General features: G+C 37.0%; 1 protein-coding gene across 2 annotated transcripts in view; it reads left to right on the forward strand.

Moving 5' to 3' along the window:
- The window catches only part of LOC143172032 (3',5'-cyclic-AMP phosphodiesterase 4D-like), a 462,605-nt gene that overhangs the window by 434,695 nt on the left and 9,255 nt on the right, over positions 1-18,655 (forward strand). Inside the window, exons 1-6 of one of the 2 annotated variants that reach the window (XM_076361253.1) lie at positions 3,628-3,681; positions 8,661-8,754; positions 12,372-12,544; positions 13,535-13,633; positions 13,721-13,885; positions 15,696-15,795. In XM_076361253.1, coding sequence (XP_076217368.1) covers positions 3,634-3,681; positions 8,661-8,754; positions 12,372-12,544; positions 13,535-13,633; positions 13,721-13,885; positions 15,696-15,795 — 679 coding nt within the window. In that variant the 5' untranslated portion in view covers positions 3,628-3,633. Of the gene's footprint in view, positions 1-3,627; positions 3,682-8,660; positions 8,755-12,371; positions 12,545-13,534; positions 13,634-13,720; positions 13,886-15,695; positions 15,796-18,655 lie in introns of those variants that run through there. The other variant, XM_076361252.1, reaches the window with a different exon arrangement.

The raw sequence follows: 18,655 nt of genomic DNA on the forward strand, positions 1-18,655 counted from the left end.
TGTGAGATTGAGGCTATGGGTCTCAGAAAAATCATACAAATTAGTAATAAACTGTCAATATCAGGTGTCATTTCCTACTATCAGTATAGTTAATATGCAGCTAAAATAAATTGTAACATATAGGTACATTGGAGGAAAATGATTTTTCATGATTTTACATGCTACAAGAATTTTGCAGATTCAGTGAAGTATGCATGTAGTATTTCTACAGACTTTTAAACATCTTCAAAAAAAGAAATAACAGAAAAGTCACATGAACCATAAAACCTCAATTAAATAAATCAAAATTATAAAGCTAATAGCTCTATAAACACCATCCTTCAATAAATTCAATAAACTAGAATTCAGTAACTCTTATGGATGTGTCTTTGTCTTATAAATTGGTGGGGAATAAAAAAAATCAAGGAAGATTTTTTTTTATACATACTAAACAACTAGTGTAATTTACATAGCAACTGTTTTAAATATTCCTTATCTGAAACAAGTTCTGTGCTTTGGGGGACAGTTGTTAATAAGATTTAAGGAGGAACCAGCCCTTAAAGTAACAAAGAGAAGTAATTTAAAAACTTGGCTTTCCAATGTCCATTCTTACTACCTATTGCAACTGAACTTTCATACTTACATGCTTCACTTCTTAATTAGCCGTAAGTATAATGGCTGTTATTTTACCATCTTCTAAGTCATGATTGAAATTGCCTTCTGAAGGGAGGCAGTGTGGCTTAAGGATCAGGGGTTGTCCCAAGAGTGGCCTTGCAGAGTTTTGTCAGGTCCTTCTCTCCCCCTCCTCGTAGGCTACTGTACACAGGTTTGTGTTAGCACTGGAGATCCTCGTGCAGATAACTTTTCCCAAAGACAAAATAAAAGGAGTCAGAATAAGAGAGTAGCTCCTGAAGCCTCTAAATCTACAAATTTCTCAGTAGGGTAAAATCTAATTCCCTGTGTTGGCTCTCCGTGGTTGCCTGGTCCAAGCTCTTCCAGCTTCACTGCTAGCAGAAGGCCCTCTGCAAAGGCTGGGTGGAGGAGGGAGCTTGGCAGGGACCCCGTGCCAGTGGGGACACCAGCCTTCCTGCTTCCCTTACAAATCTCAGGGCAGCTATGTGAGCCTTTTTACCCCAGGTTTAGAGGAGTCTTTTGCAGTCGTCACTATTGCGATTTTTGAGATGGGGTGGAAGGTAATGTTGCAGTGTATTTAACTTCAGAAATCAACAAAAGTATTTTCAGTTCTCAGTGTTGATGCTGGGTAGGTGGCAGCAGTGCTCTCTTGCGGGTGATCAGAAAATAATGCAATGCAGATGTAGACAAGCTTTATATTCAGTGTTACAAAGCTGAGCTGGAAGAAACAGGAGAAATATTTTTCAGAAATACTTTTTAGGCTATTTTAATGTCTTGCCGAGTCTCCAATAACCCAGGCCTGTTTTCAAAACTTAATTATTTTATATTCATCTACCTGTATAGATCCAGACAGGTATAACTGTGCATATTATACAGAAAATGCATCAGTAATGTGTTCATTCACATGTTTTTTATATTACCTATTTTAAAGAAAACAATATGCTTTCCATATGAAAATACATAAGTGCTGGATGATCTGTTGACTGTATTCAGTTGTCACATTGCTATACATTTCTCTTCTGTAAGGAAGAAATTTGTTAATCTCATATTTTGCCCTATTGATTTTTGCAGGTTCGATTCTTTCTCAAGCACTTAGTGTTGCTGACATTGCTGTGTAGCATCACCCAGAGAAGTAGAAACCACTTCAGCCAAAAGCTCCCTTATGACTGTTGTCAGTCAGCATCTTCCAATGAATCAGCAGTGTGGGTTTAGGCCGAACGCTGCACCTCATTCAGCTTGTCCTTAGACATTTGCTCATTGTCATATTGGGAAACTCTCCCTTCTTTTGAAAAGACAACAAAGACTCAGAAATTTGCCACAGTAGTGCATATGCCTTACACAGAGTGGTGCAAGATAATGCATTCCTCCTTTTAAGTTTTGGTCTCTGTAATTGATTATATTAATCTGCCGAGGCAGAAAGAGCAAAAGTTGAATAAATACAGTGAGAATTTAAGGACTCTCATATCTCGCTTCTGACTTCTCCATGGAAACTTAACATTTACTGGGAATTGTAAGACACATGACCTGCTTTATCTTAATAATAACTGCTTTTATCTCGTAAAATAAAAAAGCAGTAGAAACTAGCAGACTGGCCCAATGGGCTAAACAGATCAGTTTTTAATCTAGATGGCATAAAAGCCAAAAATATTTTCATTGTTATAGTATATCACAGACTGCTCAAGAATCCTGATAGCTTTACTTCTGTTGTTTTTTCTTCATTAAAAACCTTAAATATATTTCCCTTCCATATTGTCCTGGTTTCGGCAGGGATAGAGTTAATTTCCTTCCTAGTAGCTGGTACAGTGTTTTGGATTTAGGATGAGAACAAAGTTGATAACACACCAATGTTTTAGTTGTTGCTAGGTAATGCTTACACTAGCCAAGGACTTTTTAGTTTTCCATGCTCTACTGACTGAGAAGGCTGGAGGTGCACAAGAAGCTGGGAGGGGGGCACAGCCAAACTGACCAAAGGGACATTCCATACCATGTGACGTCATGTGCAGTACATAAACTGGGGAAAGCTGGCTGGGGGGGCCGCTGCTCGGGGACTGGCTGGGCATCGGTCGGCGGGTGGTGAGCAATTGTACTGTGCATCACTTGCTTTGTGTATTATTATTATTATCATCATATTATTATTATTATCATTTTATTTCAATTATTAAACTGTTTTTATCTCAACCCACGACTTTTTTCTCACTTGTGCTCTTCCAATTCTCTCCCCCATCCCACCGGGTGGGGGGAGTGAGCGAGCGGCTGCGTGGTGCTTAGTTGCCGACTGAGATTAAACCACGACACATATGAAAAATTAAAACCACTTGGCAATTCACATGAAGATACAGAATACTCATTTTAACTGCTTGGATGGCGCGTCCATTGAAGAGAGCTGGTAAATGCTGCTGAAACGAGAACTTAACCCAATTATTTTTGAATGGCGTGTGAATGCTGCAGGTGGGGATACGATTATTAAATGGCATTTGCCGTAAAAAAAGAAATACCCCATGCCCAGGAGAGTCCCTGGCGCTGGCCAATGGGAAATTACCATACATCATGTCACCAGCCCCTCACATTTATATATTTTAGGGTGACATACTATTGGCTGCTAGTTAGGCTCTATGGGAGGGATTACTGGCACTGTTTGTGGCTTCCCCTTCAGGTCCTTATTTGGTAGCTGTTGATAGAGCAAGTCTTTCCAGCAGCTGAGCATCTTGACATACATTATTCATTAAGTCCTGGTGTTCAGGAGATATGCATATCCCTAGCTCTTCAGATATTTCTTCAACTTGGACAATATGTCTCTTCAACATTGCCTCTGAATGCTTGGAGTTTTACAAATGGCAGTTATACAATCAGAAGACCACGCAATTGGATTTCATTTCAGTATGCCTCCTGTGCACACAGTTGCTGAGAACCTGAAGATCAGCAAAAAGAATTAGGAGAGAATTTTTCTTGGAAGTCTTTTGCAGTATCAGATAGCAGAGAACTGATTAGCTTAGATTGGTAGTATAGAAAAAAAATTTAAAAATGCCTGAGGCAAACTATTTACTCTCAGTTTCTTGGGGCTACATAAAGGTAGGATTTTGTTTTACCTTTTAAGAACCTTGATTTGTGGTGCATGATTGCATGATTACTGGATAGCATGAGTATTTGTGGGTGATATGACTATGAGTAATATGAATATAAAGTAAAAAGTCAGAAAAGCAAGCCTTTGTTCAGCAATGAGAATGAACTGAACAGTATACAGTCTTTCTTATAAATTGTGCTGGGACTTTTAAAATAATGTTGCTTCAGTGCATAATCAGACCAAGTCTAAAGCCAAAGAAATTTAGAAGAGTTTTGTGTTATTTTAAAAAAAAGATTGCTACAAAACTGTATTTCTAGACATTAAAAGATTTAAAAAAAAACCCTCAAAACTGAGATACCATACAATAGGAGAGAGCATAAGTAAAGTGGCTGAGGATAATGGGTGAATGTATGACTCATACTGGTTTTAATAGCTGAAGAAATGTGAAATTATCAACAGTACGTTCCAGCAGCATTTTCTGGTAGCCTTTGTGTGTGTGACAGCTTATTGATTAAAACACTGGGAGACTGAAAATTGTCGTCTTCTAATATTGATCTACATTATTATGTGGAGCAGCTTTGAACTAGCTTGAAATTGCAGTACTGCTAGAAAATGGAATTAAATAAGCTTTTTCTTTTATGGAAAAGTTTTGCACCAAGGAATTAAATCAATATGCCTGTCAATGTGCAGAATTGAAATTCACTTAATACAAAACCACGTTTGGGCTTTGGTTTTTTTTTGTGTGTTTGTGCTTAAAAAAATGATGTTGCCTTTATAATTGTTATCAAGTGTGTAAAAAAGAAAAAAAGAAACATCATCCTATGCTTGACATACAATAACTGTTCCAAATCATCTTGTTTTAAAGAAAATTCTGATTTCTCCTGAACTAAATAATGCAAGTGTTGAATTAAATGACTAAAAATAATATAAGCATTATATTCACATGACTGAATCTCTTATGCTCATTTGTATTGATACCTACTTTTATCATAGATTATTTCTTTTAAAGTAGAAATATAAAACCCTCATTAGGTCATTGTGTCCGATTAAGTCATTGTGACCATTCTCTGCTAATGCAGAATTGTTACAGTATATTCTCAAGGATTTTGTTCAGTCATCTGTGAAGAGGTTGGATGCCATTATGCTAGCTAGGTGGATTCCTTTCTCGTTTACCAAAAAATAAGATGGAATTATTTTCCATTCAGCTAAAAGTGAGGTATTTATTGTAATTTGCTTGGAAGTATTTCCTGGATTTCCAGGCAGCTGCTGTCATGTTCCTACTTGCTAAATCACAAAAATTCAATCACCGATCTTCAAAAAATATTCACTCTTACTGTTTAGCCTTTAAAATGGGTAGATTTTTTGTTAATTGAAGTTCAACAGAGAGCATGGTAGCTGTAATTGATTACATATGGAAAAATATGTCCTCTGTATAGACAGTGTCCTATACTGTGTATAGAAAATGATTTTAGTTAAGAAGCTACGTAGTACTTGAACACAGTTTTAGTACAGTGCTTTTTAAGTTCACAGTATACACATTATAGGAAAAATGTGAAGAGAGGCAAGGATGATCTGCTTTTTATGACATTCATCCTGCTCAGTCCAGATGTTTTCAAAATAAATGACAAAGTCTTGTTGCTGTGGCATCAGCAACATGTGAAAGAATATGAGTAAATCACGCTTCTACCATTCTTCAAAGCCAAAAGCTTCTCCCATTGAATTCACTGTTAGCAGGACAGCCTTGCAGAAGCTGGGGGACTTATTTTACTGTATGCTTGTATTCAGCAGCAACGCAGAGTGTTCCACAGGTTTCATGCTGACGGTCTAGCTTTTATGTTCTGGTGATTTATGGGGTGATGGAAGGTGGGAAGGCAAGGCTTTGCATCGGAATAGTTGGGAACATAGGATTAGAAAAGACTGCCATGCCCCTTCCAATCGCTGTGGACATCCATACAATAAACATTTAGTTGGAAATTCTTAAAGAACATCTACTCCATAAGTGCCACAAGATTATTCCCAGTATGCAATAACAAACCTAAAAGATCAAAAGCCAAAGTTGTACTCACTATAGGAAAACAACAGCAGAGACTGAGGTCAGCAAGATGTACTAAAATCTTTGCATTTATATGGTATCATTTCTATGCAATGCAGAGATGGACCAAACACTAAACCACAGGTGAGAGCAAGAAAGACTCCCAACGATTCCTGCCAGTCTGACCAGGTTGGAAAATGTTGCCTCCTAGCTGCTAGTCATTAGAGGGAGTTTAACTCTGAGTGTGCAAACAGGACACCAGTTAAGCACTTGAGAAGATGTAATGCCTTTAGCATCATCACCAGGTCCTCCGTCTGCTTTCTCTAAGTGGAACTAGCCTCCAGTATTAGCAAGTAAGGTAAACCTTGTACTTCTCTCTACCTCCTCCCTGCAATTAAATTTATGTTTTGGAGAAAAAAAAAAAGTCCTTCCTATTTGTTGTGTCAGGTAACTGCAGGACATAGTGCAAACAAACACCAATTCATTCTTTTTTCAAACCTGGGAAATTTTTAGGGGGAGTTCCTGAACAGTATGTACCAGCGGTGGCTAGATGATTTTTCAAAGTGCAGAATGTGACCCAGTAGTGTTGCTCTGCAGCTGCAAAAACAGCATTGCAAAGTTGGGCATCGTCTAAGAGGGTTTATCAGGAAACAACCAGACAGATAAGGACCTATTTAGTTGGGATCCGGTGAACTAGCTGGATTAAATTAAGGAAGAGAGAATACTGGAGTGGCAATGGATATACTGATGACAGGCCTGGAAGTTAATGCAATTTTGTCAACTTCTGACATTTTATTAAGATTCCTATATGCCATATTTAATTTAAAGCTGCGGTTTCTGGATACTGTCTGGAGGCAAGTCATTCTATGAGATCTTCATTTTTTGCCTTAAATAATTCAGTTTCTCACCTTCATGGGTGCAGAAAAAAAGCAGGCAAGCGTGACTTAAATGCATGTTAAAAGATTAAAGGAAGGCTTTTAAAAATACTCTTTGGATTTTTGGACCAGTCCCATTACTGCTTGGCAAGTTTTACTTGTTTTTTTAACATTTAACATTGGTGACAAACAGCTGACCTCACTGTAGAGGTTGATACTGGTTTCGTGCAGAATATATAGCCCTGTAGTTCATAGTATGCGTAACTATTTGTAGTATAGTTCTAATTTTCAGAAATCTGTTGAGCACTTGCTAGTACACAGCTGTATCTGAGATCAAAGCTGAGCCTTTGGCTTGTGACAAAAGTAGAATTCAGTCTTTGTAGCAGGAAGTTCCTGAGCTGATCGCATGTCAAGAGGGCAGGAAAATGCAGTGGCTAATGGTTAGAGTGTTATATTAAAGGTAATTTTTATTTGGCATACTGTACTGTGAGCAATACAGTAATTGGTGACTTACAAAGACATTGTAAAGAAAATAACAGCTTTCATTATGCAAGGCCTCTTTGAAGAAAGGGCTTTGATGGTTCCAGTGGGATGGAAAGGAGGTGGTTAATGTTTAGTCTAGTGCTTTATCCGATATAGAAGAATAAATTACCAGTTTTCGACATAGATGAATGTTTACAGGGATATATACTAAGGATAGCTATTGCTTGATGTAATAAATAGTCATAACTGGGTGAACAAGATGGAAGAGGATTCTGAAAATGGCACAAATTATTTGGCTTTGTTAAGAGAAAAGATGACTGAGAAATCTAAAAACAAAATGAAAGGATGGCACAATGGGAGGCAAAATTCAGTAGTGATGGATGCTAATTTGCATTGGAAAGAGTTGTTTGAATTGCTAATAAATATTGCTGAGTTCTATTTGTTGATAATATCAAAGCAGAGCTATAGTCAATGAAAACACATGTAACATAGCTAGAGCTGTATTACACAATTAACCTGTCAAACACAATGCCACAATCATAGAATCATAGAATAGTTTGGGTTGGAAGGGACCTTAAAGATCATTTAGTTCCAACCCCCCTGCCATGGGCAGGGACACCTCCACTAGACCAGGTTGCTCAGAGCCCCATCCAACCTGGCCTTGAACACTTCCAGGGATGGGGCATCCACAACTTCTCTGGGCAACCTGTTCCCGTGCCTCACCACCCTCATAGTGAAGAATTTCTTCCTTATATCTAATCTAAATCTACCCTCTTTCAGTTTAAAGCCATTACCCCTTGTCCTATCACAAGATATGATTTAACCCTGAGTCTAGAAGGAATCAAGAAAGGCTCAATGATGAGTACGTAATCAATTACACGTTTCGTGGAATGTTAATATCCACTTGTATCCAATAGAGTGCCTATGTGAATTGCTAACTTACAGGGAAAAGGAAGTTTCCATAGATGGGTATTTTCCACTCTGATGTTTCATACAGATACAGACAATTTTCTGAGATTGCGGAATGGGCAAGTCATTGTGCTGATCTAGTATAATAATTTTAAGTAAAAGACAACAAACCTACTTCTATTCATATTGGCGTGTAGGAAATCAGTAAGATATTTTGATTTTTTTGAGCAGTGCTGTCAAATACATTTGAGTAGATTAATGATGAGAGGGAAGATAAAATTGAAAGATTACAAAATGTATCGCAAAAATACACATAGATTAATTTACGAATACGATAAGAAACCCCTAGTAGAGAAGGGGTCCTGTGTAAATACATTTGTATTTTCTCTCCAAATTAAAATAAAAATTTGAAAAGACAGGAATATTAATTATGTGTGTGTATGCATAGTCTTATAGTTTTCAGTTGCTAGTAGGACCCTGTGCCTTAGTAATTGATTCACTATGGAGTATTTTAGGAGGTTAAGAATTATGTTGTCCAACCCATGAATTAGTAGGGTAGAGCAATGTTATATGTGATTTTTGCTTTTACAGTTATCTTAATTTAGTATATATTCTTAATGTCGTAGCCTAACTAAAATATGTCTTGATCACTAACTTACACTTTTTTGTTGTTTTGTTTGTTTTCCAGTTTAAAAGAATGCTCAACCGGGAGCTAACCCACCTATCTGAAATGAGCAGGTCAGGCAATCAGGTCTCAGAATATATATCGAACACGTTCTTAGGTAAGACTGTGATGGGAGTTAACTTTTTTGCCTTTTGGTTTTTTTATCTCTCTCTGGGCTGTGATAGAGCTTAAAAGCAAGTAGCTTTCCATATTAATTTCTATTTTCAGAAACTGTACATTTAGTATTGCATTGTTCAGTGTTTGAGCAGAGAGATCATGTTAGATCCATTTCCTCACAGCTCATTTAGTTTGTGTATGTGGTTTCCCTGTGCATGTAGTTACAGATAAATATTCGTATACATATTTTCATGTAACATTACAACTACTATATTGCTACCATATTAAGAAATGAATATATAATAAGTTAATTATCTCATATATTAAAAAGAATTCTTCCACTGTTTTTCCCTTATGGCCAGAATGAAAGTTACCGCAAAGAGGTTTCAGCATGCTGGAAGCACACAAGCACAAGTAACCTCATAAAATCTCGTAGTGCACAGTTCTGATGCTTTGGTATTCCCTGCCTGTGCATGAGAGGGTTGATGAATATGGCTAAGTCAACATCTGAACAGACTACTGCCAGGAGAATTTGTGTGGCTCAAGAGCTTGCATGGTGGGATGTGAGCATTAAAAAAAGCCTGACACAATATTACAATATGGTTCATCCTCTATGGCTTTGCAAAAGGCAGTATATATATTTTTTTTTTGCTAAAACTGGTGAAAATGAATAAAACTTGGTTCCATACTGTTGATTTTGAACATGAAGATAAAGATAATATACCAATCTCAAACATGTTTTGAGCAAAACACCATTGGTTCATAAAAACTGTGCATATAAGGGGAGGCACAGCTGAATATGTCTAAATTAGGATAACAAGTACTTTAAAAAGTTCCAGTCACACATGTTAAGATACATCTTGTTTTATTTGTGTGAGATACCATAGCTGGGGCTTTTTGTGTTTTTTGAAAGAAGTGGGTTTTTTAAGTACATTTTATCCTGCTTGTCACCATATCCTAAATGGATCACTTAATGTGTTTGTTCAGTTTACCCATGATTGCAGTAGTGTGCCTGAGAACTCTGGCACAACAGGGTTTCAGACAATAAGAAAGTGATGAGCCTCTGTTATGGAGAAGCAATATTGCACAGTTTCAGGAGCCCTGAAAGTCACAGTGTACAGTTGCCTGAGAAAATGACCCACTTAGGCTAACTGAAAAGACTGATACATCAGTTTCTGCTTGCTTTTACTTGAAAACTTAAGGCTCATTTTGACAGGGTAAGGAAATGCATCTGTCAGCGTTTCACATGAGACCTCAGTCTTGAGCAGAAAGAGTGCTGGAAAGGCAATCACTTCTTAGTTGGGTATTCTTTTGTGGCTGCATGTAAATGAAAACCTAGGATACTTTAAAATGTAGGTATAAGAGGAATACAACAGGAGGAAAACAGAGGAAAACACAGCTGCAGAAATATTGCTTAAATAGAGTATTTTCAAAATATGCAGTTTAAGTATATAGATTCTGAGCAACTATGTGAAGAGGGAAAACATTCTCTCCATAGAAAATTTTAATGAATCTAGTTAATTAATTATTTTTTAAATATATGACCTATCTCCTGAACATCTACAGACTTTCTCACATTTGAAAGTTAGGAATGTGTCATGAAAAAACAGTTTTTTACTGTTCTTCAAAAAAAGATGGACTGTTTTCCCAAATACAGCTACATGACATGTATGAAGTTATTCATGATGACAACAAATATATTCCTTGTGTAAGAATTAAGGCTCCTACATTGAGTATGATAATATGTAAGGTTTTTATTTTTTGATGTAATTAACCTGTTTTCCTATGAACAGAAAATGTAGGAGAACCTGTCAATGAGTATAGCATAACCAGGGTCAAAATGGCAAGCTGTCTTTTCTAGATGTTCAGATGGGCCCAGGATCCTTTGCTCTGTGTGCTCGTAGTTATAAAAGCACAGGCAATCCCGTGGAATTCCTTTGGAGATCTAAAGTCATTCAGACAGACACTTCCTTTCACTTGAGTTAGTCTGACAGCTCAGCTTATGAACCTCCCTTTGATGGGTCTAAACTTTGTGCATATGACCAAAACCATAAACATCAAAGCATGAACACGAGTCACTGCTCCTCATCTGTTGTCAGTTTGCACCAGTTAAGAGCTGCAGTGCTCCTCCTCCCCCTTTTTTTTGATTGTCTGTATGAGGAGAGTGGTGAAGTATGGTGGGGGCAATCAGGGAACTCAGTGCTGCAGGCATTTCCACAGTCTCTTCTTTGCTGTGATTTGTTTGGAATTTGAGGTGTCCAGTAAATGCAGGCTGCTAAAAGGTAATTAAAAAAAGAAATGAAAAAAAGAGGAAAGTGAAGAAGCAAACACAATAACATTCTAGGAATTAGGAATGGACTTGCTACCCTTGTCTGGTTTCAATGTCTTTATTGAAAATGACCATTGCAGGAAGGAAAAAATGGACACATATTTTCAAGAGCCCCTCTTTTTTTTTTTTTTGTTATTTCTTATGTTCTAAAGTGTTTTTAAATCATCATTTTTGCTAGGCTTCTACGTTAGAAACATCTGTTCTGGATTTTCCTGGTTTTGCTGGAAGATTTCTTGAGGACTAGAAAAGGTGCAGGTGTATTTCAGCAGAGAAGAGATAATTTGGAGTGAGTCATTAAAACTCTGTTTAAATATGGTATGAATAGAATGAACAAAAATTAATGCAAATTCCTAGCAATTTTGGCAGAAGAGTCCTTTGTTGCGCTAACTTGCATTTCTTTGGGGACCACAGATGTCTGCAGTGCTCCACACCCCTATACTGTTTCTGCAGCAATCATCTGGCAATGGCCTAAATATACTTTACTCTCAGTTTAATCCTTGTCTATATTTTTAGAAGGTTTTGCTGGCACATATGTTGATGCGGTATATGAAGTGATGCCACTGATACTGCTATGGAGGCAAAAGCCCACAGGAAAATGTTGTTTTTTAGCAAAACAGTCCTTTTGTCAGTATTACTTACTCTGATTGGGAGGTGCAGAAAAGAACTGAGTTGCTGGCATGAACTGCCTCTACATCCAAAGAGTTTGTTGATATGGCTCCACTGGCAAAAGTCTTTCTGAGTTGTGCAGAGTCTTAACACAAACAGACCAGTCCCCAAGTATTAGGTCCTTTGAGTCTTGAAATGTTTTGTAATGGTTTACATGAGATACCGTTTTGATTTTTTTAGAACTACAATTTCAGAGAGTGTTTTTCCCAGAAAAGAAGAAATTTAAAATTTTCTTAAGAATGAAAGTTTAGATTTCTTTTCAGTTGTAATAACATTTTTTAAATGAAAGGATTAACCCTATCTACAGTGCTAGGGGTGCAGGAAAAGTGGAAATCAGACAGTCACAAGTCACATTTAAAGCCAGTTCAGAAATAATGAGGCAATTTGTGAAATAGAAATCTGCTTATATTAAGGTGTATAGGTCTATGTTTATCTTTTCATGTTTTTACTGCTCTTGATATGAAATACCTGTTGCAAAATCTCCAAACATAAAAATAAAAAAAAAATTTGTTAAGAATTACAATATCCATAATACGCAACTCAACAGTAAAGTGGACAAATATCCTTTCAAATATCCTTTCAAATATCCTTTCAAAATTCTTTTTTTCTTTATTCTTTTGAAGACAAACAACATGAAGTTGAAATCCCTTCTCCAACACAGAAAGAGAAAGAGAAAAAGAAGAGGCCAATGTCCCAGATCAGTGGAGTCAAAAAACTGATGCACAGCTCCAGCTTGACTAATTCCAGTATCCCCAGATTTGGAGTTAAAACAGACCAAGAAGATGTTCTTGCCAAGGTAGAGAATATTTAAATCCTTGAATTAAAATAGAGGGTGGACTTGTCAGTATTATTCCATCCTCTGCTTATAACCATTGATTTCAAGCTGTAGCACCAAAGGCTGGTCTCACTTGAAATAATATAAATCTGGTGAAATAGAAGAATAACAAATGAAATCAGAATCAGACCATGAGGATTAATTTCTGCATGAACAGGATTTCAGCAGGAATGTTTGCTGTCTGGAGATGGAATGTAAATTAGCATTTGTATATGCATTAATAAAGCTGCTTATTTATGAATAATATCTGATGAATGAGTAGTAAACATACCATATACTATCAGAGGAATGAGACTATATAGCAGCCCTATGTTTTTTGAAAATGCACAACTGTATATATCATTAGAGCTATCCTTGCAGGTCCTGTCTTAAGCTTATCATTTTATGTACATCAGTTGTATTTTTGTTTTTAGTGACATTTCCTGTGATTTTCACACCAGCAGCTAACTATTTGGCATTAATCTAAAACTGGCATAAAGTGATTATTCATTCAATTTTACATTTTTGCATTTTGAAATATGCCTATCCTTATGTTTTCAGGAATCTCCCCCTTTATTTGAAGAGTCTGTTTCTGAGAAACAGGGAGACAGCAGCAGAACCACAGAATCTCTCTCTGGAGGTTTCCTCCTTGCTGAACTCTGCTGTCACTGGGCAGTGAGATAGCAAAGTGTGTCAGTTCAGCTCATTCAAGATACTGTAGCATTTTTCCCTCTGGAGCGATCCACTTAAAAGAGGCACTCTTTCCTGCCTAGTGAATTAAAAGCTAGAAAGTTGGTAGCTGCAAATTCAAATATTACAAGATTAGTAGCAGCAGCTTCCCCCCTTTCAGAGTTTAGCATATAATTTTCACAGTGGCAAGGTCTGAATCTTCATGAGTCTGCTGTTTCAATCAAAAATCGCCAGAATATGTGTGTTAGGTTTCAATATGTCTGTTGCTTGATTCTGTTCTAGGAACTAGAAGATGTGAACAAATGGGGCCTTCAGGTTTTCAGAATAGCAGAATTATCTGGAAACAGACCTTTGACAGTCATCATGCACAGCATTTTTCAGGCAAGTAGCAGTAGTCATACTGCTTTTTGCTTGTCAGAGATTTTTCTGTGCTTTGTAATCTTAATTGTTTCTCTTTTCCTTTTCTAGGAACGGGACTTGTTAAAAACATTTAAAATTCCAGTAGACACTTTAATAACTTACTTGATGACCCTAGAAGACCATTACCATGCAGATGTGGCATATCACAATAACATACATGCTGCAGATGTTGTTCAGTCAACCCATGTCCTGCTATCAACCCCAGCATTAGAGGTAAACTACGCTAAGGTGGGAAAGAGGCAGGCATGAGAGAAAGGGACATACTAAGACTCTTCTAAACTAAATGTTAAAGATCTTAGTTTCTGCAGTATTTTTAAAAAGAAATCTTGACATTTCTTTCATGAATTGTGCTCCTTTAAAGATATTTTGTGAGGATCAAAGTTTACATGTAAATACTGTGCAGAAAATTTCACATCTTTTTCTTTTAAATCATGGTTTTATACTTGCAGATTTGTGCTGTCATAACCTTTTTCATTGTAACACAATGCGTAACTTGTTTCCACCATCTCATTATTAATACTACATCCTGTTCTGTCATTATTTCCCATGTGGGACTCCCACTAACCACAGTTAGTGGAATTGCTTAGGAAAGATAGTGATAAAATGGGATTCCCTCAATAGGGCCATTTGTTGATTGTTTTTTTTTTCCTTGTTCATATTCATTCTGATCCTGAAAGGCTACTTCTGTGTTTGTTTCTCAGGCAGAGTGGAACATGTACTAAGTTTTCACTGGACTATCTCGTTTTTTTTCCATAAATATTTCAAAATTATTTGGAAAACAATAACATTTCATATGTTCTTTTCTGAGGAATTCTCTTGTTGGAAGTGCTTAAATCTCTGAAGTGAAAGGAAGTAAAAGAAAGGTAGAGATTACTTTCCCCTTTTTAAGCACAATTCAGCCCTTAGTATAGCAAACATTGACATATCCCAGTAAATTGTTGGAAAAAGGCAGATAAAGCAAGTAGTTGAAATTTTAGTAGTTCAGAAGGATTTGCCCTCATTTTCAAAGGGGGGCTGCATTTAGACTATTTTTCATAATGACCAATCTTTCATGTTACTGAATGCTTCTGCTTTACCTTCTCCTTAACGAGAGGATTATAAGTGGACCTTAAGACTGTTGGCAGGTCTTGATCCTCAAAGACTCAGGAATTCTCTTGGGAAAGATTTTCTTTATCTCAAGAAGGAAGATCAGATTATGTTCTTAAATCACCACTAGCTTCACCAAACAGCTGAACTGATAGTCAGTAGCATTTTGGGTTTTTTTTTCCAGATCAACTGTTTTTCATGGCTTTGTTCTCAGCGGAGCTTTAGCCAGTAAAATAGCAATATCTGCCTGGTGCCACTGCTGACCTGCACACTTCTGAGCTGTTCTTGATCAGTTATGAAAGCAATTATATAACATGGGTGCTTGTGACAACAGGGGACTGGACTCAGTGACACGCCAGGTCCCTTGCAGTTCTCTGTTCCTATTTTCCTAATAATCTCATACAGAAGAAAAATCAGTAAATGTTAAGATAGATGCCTTGTAGTCTGTCACCCTTTCCTTTAGCATCATTTAGGAGATGTGCATCTTTCAAATACAGGACAATGTGTTCCTTGTGTAATGTAGACATGTCAGATGTAACATGATACCGTGATACGTAGGAATCAGACTGAGATTTTTAACTTCAATTTGTGCTGTAGGTTAGAAACCTAAATCTGTACTTAATGATCTAATAAAAGTGGATTTATTTACAGACTGAAGCTGGAAAAAACCTTCAGTTGTTACTGAATTTATTGATGCTGTCAGTGTGAAGTAAGGATAGTTTTACTTTGATGGTCAAACTTGAAATATTTATGAAATTCTACGTAACTGACAATTTTACAAAAGGTTATGATAGTCTATGTGTAAAATCTCTTAAGATCCCTGATACATTCCAAATGTGTTTTGCTTGTTCAGATCTAGATTCAAAGTAGAGTCCTTTTTATTGAAAACATTTTTTCATTGATTAGTGATTGTCATTTCTGTTTCATTATTTTCTAGGCAGTGTTTACTGATTTGGAGATTCTTGCAGCAATTTTTGCCAGTGCAATACATGATGTAGATCATCCTGGGGTTTCAAACCAGTTTCTTATCAACACAAGTAAGTTTGACATTCAGTGGTTTTTTTTCACAAAAATTTGCTGCAAGATCTGCACATAGCACCTGAAAAATATGCAGTTCATTACTTGTTTGCTTTTATCTGTACCTTTTCTCAGTAAATGGATAGGTGTTTGTATTTTTAACTGGATATCATTTTGCATTGCTTGTAACTTTAGAAATAATATACGTAGTACCCTCTAGCAAAAATTACTAAGACATGAACTATAATCCTGGCACTGTTTCAATGTATTGGATGTGGTCTCTTTCCTGGAAGTTAGTTGGTTTATATTAAATAAATAAGTAAAGTTGTAGGAGAAAAATGAAGGAAGACTGAATAAAATATCAAAAAAAGGAAGACAACAGTTTCTGTGTTTATATTGGAAGCATATGGTATGACCAAGGATAGCCATATATTTTTAAGAAATTTAGAAAACAAGTTTCTTTTTAGCAGACTGGCAGGCCCATCTGTCTCTCCCTGGCTGCTGTACTTGTTTTCTGATCTCTGCATACTCATGCCTCTTGGACTGAATTTTCTCAGCCTGTCCCTGCAGGCTATGGCAAACCTCTTCTCTTTTGTTGTGAGTCTCTTGCTGGCGCTCCATGTGTGGAGGAAAAAGCCCTAATGAAATGAGACCCTAATGCCATCTCTGAATTTGAAACCCAGGGTACTCGTTCTGCATTCCTCAAGGCTGTTCTCTGCAGCATTGCATGAACCACTTCCCCCTCTTTAATCTTCTACTAGAAGAAAAACACTATTAGCTTCATTGAACCTGATCATGCCACATTTACTGAATAGCTTGTTGCCCCAATGTAACCTGCTTTGATTTCAGTGGCATATGTTACTATTGTAAGTGGGTAGCACGTTGTAAGTCAGTGCAAGTTCCGTCATACAATGTTATTTCTTTTGCCATCCGATGACTTCTCCTTTTACAATAACTGACCCAGAAGTACAAAAGTTGAAATAATACTAAGAATCCAAGCACATAAGAAGAAAAAGCTACAGAAATGGAAACATACCTAGGGTTGCATATTTGACCCATCTGGTTGCACATTTATAGATGCTGTCATTCCTGTACTTGGGTGAATCTATTGCACTGGTGCTAAAATAATATGACCTCATATCAGCAGTATAGTCTGAAGAAGGGAGCTCCTTTTCTGACTCATTGCTGTTGTATGTTCAAATAAGACCTCCACTCCAGTCTAGCCTGCATCTAATTTTATTTGCCTTAATGGCCTGAGGGCTACCCGGGAGTGAAATTCAATTTGGTGACTCATCTGCAAGGAGGAGGATTGGGATTGACTCTAGATTTCCAGTGCTGTATTGGTAACCAGTACAGTTCAGCAGTGTGGTATAGAAAGAGAGTGAATCAAGCTTTGTGCACAAAAGAGTGTGTAATACCCAAATTCTTAAGAGTAGGCATATGTAAGTAAAGTTTTTATTTGATTGTTTAATCAGAAATTGAATAGCAGGATATATTGGTGACTCTGAGGTGCTATGGGGAAACCACTGAGTTGTTCAGGTTTAAGCAGGATGACTGGCTAGTTGAAGAGACCAGTAGTGATACATAACGCTTTTGCTTTTAGGCAGACAGTTGAAATTCAGCTAAGTTAGGAGTGATTATTATGCTGCTTATTTAGTGGCTTAGAAGAAATGTCTTGTTCTTCTCAATTCATCTTTTGACAGAGAAGGCTTCCATGTCAATCAAATAACATCACTAATTGGAACTGCTGTTGCCAAGCTGAAAAGAGACAAAGGGATTTTATCCCTTCTGAGTTACGTGTACAAAGAAGAAACTGTAGGGACAGAGACAAAGACCATCAAATTTAGATTTATTTAGCTACCTAATACCCATCATTTTCAATGAGAGCTTAAGAATCAATGCCCACATGGCTCATACAAAAGTCACACATGAAGTCTCTCAAATCCCAGATTTTCCTAACCTCTAGAAGATCGTTTGCTTCCATCTAGTTTTATGTTTTCCAATGAACCTTACAATGTATTAACATTTCATTAAGAAGTATAAGAACACATTTTTTAAAAGCATAATAGACTTATAGTTACTTAAAGTATGTACATATTTGCCATATTTCAGCTTATACTTTATAATTACTCATGTGATATTTCTGAATATTATTTCCTTATTTCAGGTTTTAAAGTTGTACTGGTTTCGGCAGGGATAGAGTTAATTTTCCTCCTAGTAGCTGGTAGAGTGCTGTGTTTTGGATTTAGCATGAGAATAATGTGATAACACACTGATGTTTTAGTTGTTACTAAGCACTGCTTATACTAAGTCAAGGACTCTTCAGCTTCCCATGCCCTGCCAGGGAGGAGGTGCATAAGAAGCTGGGAGGGAGCACAGCCAGAACAGCTGATCCAAACTGGCCAAAGGGGTATTCCATACCATATGACGTCATGCTCAGTATATAAACTGGGGGAAGTTAGCCCGGAAGCAGTGATCGCTGCTTGGGGACTGGATGGGCATCAGTCAGTGGGTGGTGAGCGGTTGCATCACTTTTTTTTCCTGGGTTCTGTTCCTCTCTCTCTCTCCTGTTGTTTTCCTTCTCATGACAATTTTTTAATTATTATTACTTTATTCTATTTCAATTATTAAACTGTTCTTATCTCAACCCACAAGTTTTCTTACTTTTGCCCTTCCAATTCTCTCCCCCATCCCACCTGGGGGGGGGAGGGTGAGCAAGCTGCTGTGTGGTGCTTGGTTGCCGACTGGGGTTAAACCACAACAAGAGTCTATTTACACAGTTGTCTAAAAATTTGATCCCTCTTGAATGCTATTAAAGAACAAATAAATATGGATTGTATTAACATCAGAGGAGATACTTTTTTTGATCATTGTACCTCT

This window comes from Aptenodytes patagonicus, chromosome W (genome assembly GCF_965638725.1).
Source record: "Aptenodytes patagonicus chromosome W, bAptPat1.pri.cur, whole genome shotgun sequence".
Classification (NCBI taxonomy): domain Eukaryota; kingdom Metazoa; phylum Chordata; class Aves; order Sphenisciformes; family Spheniscidae; genus Aptenodytes; species Aptenodytes patagonicus.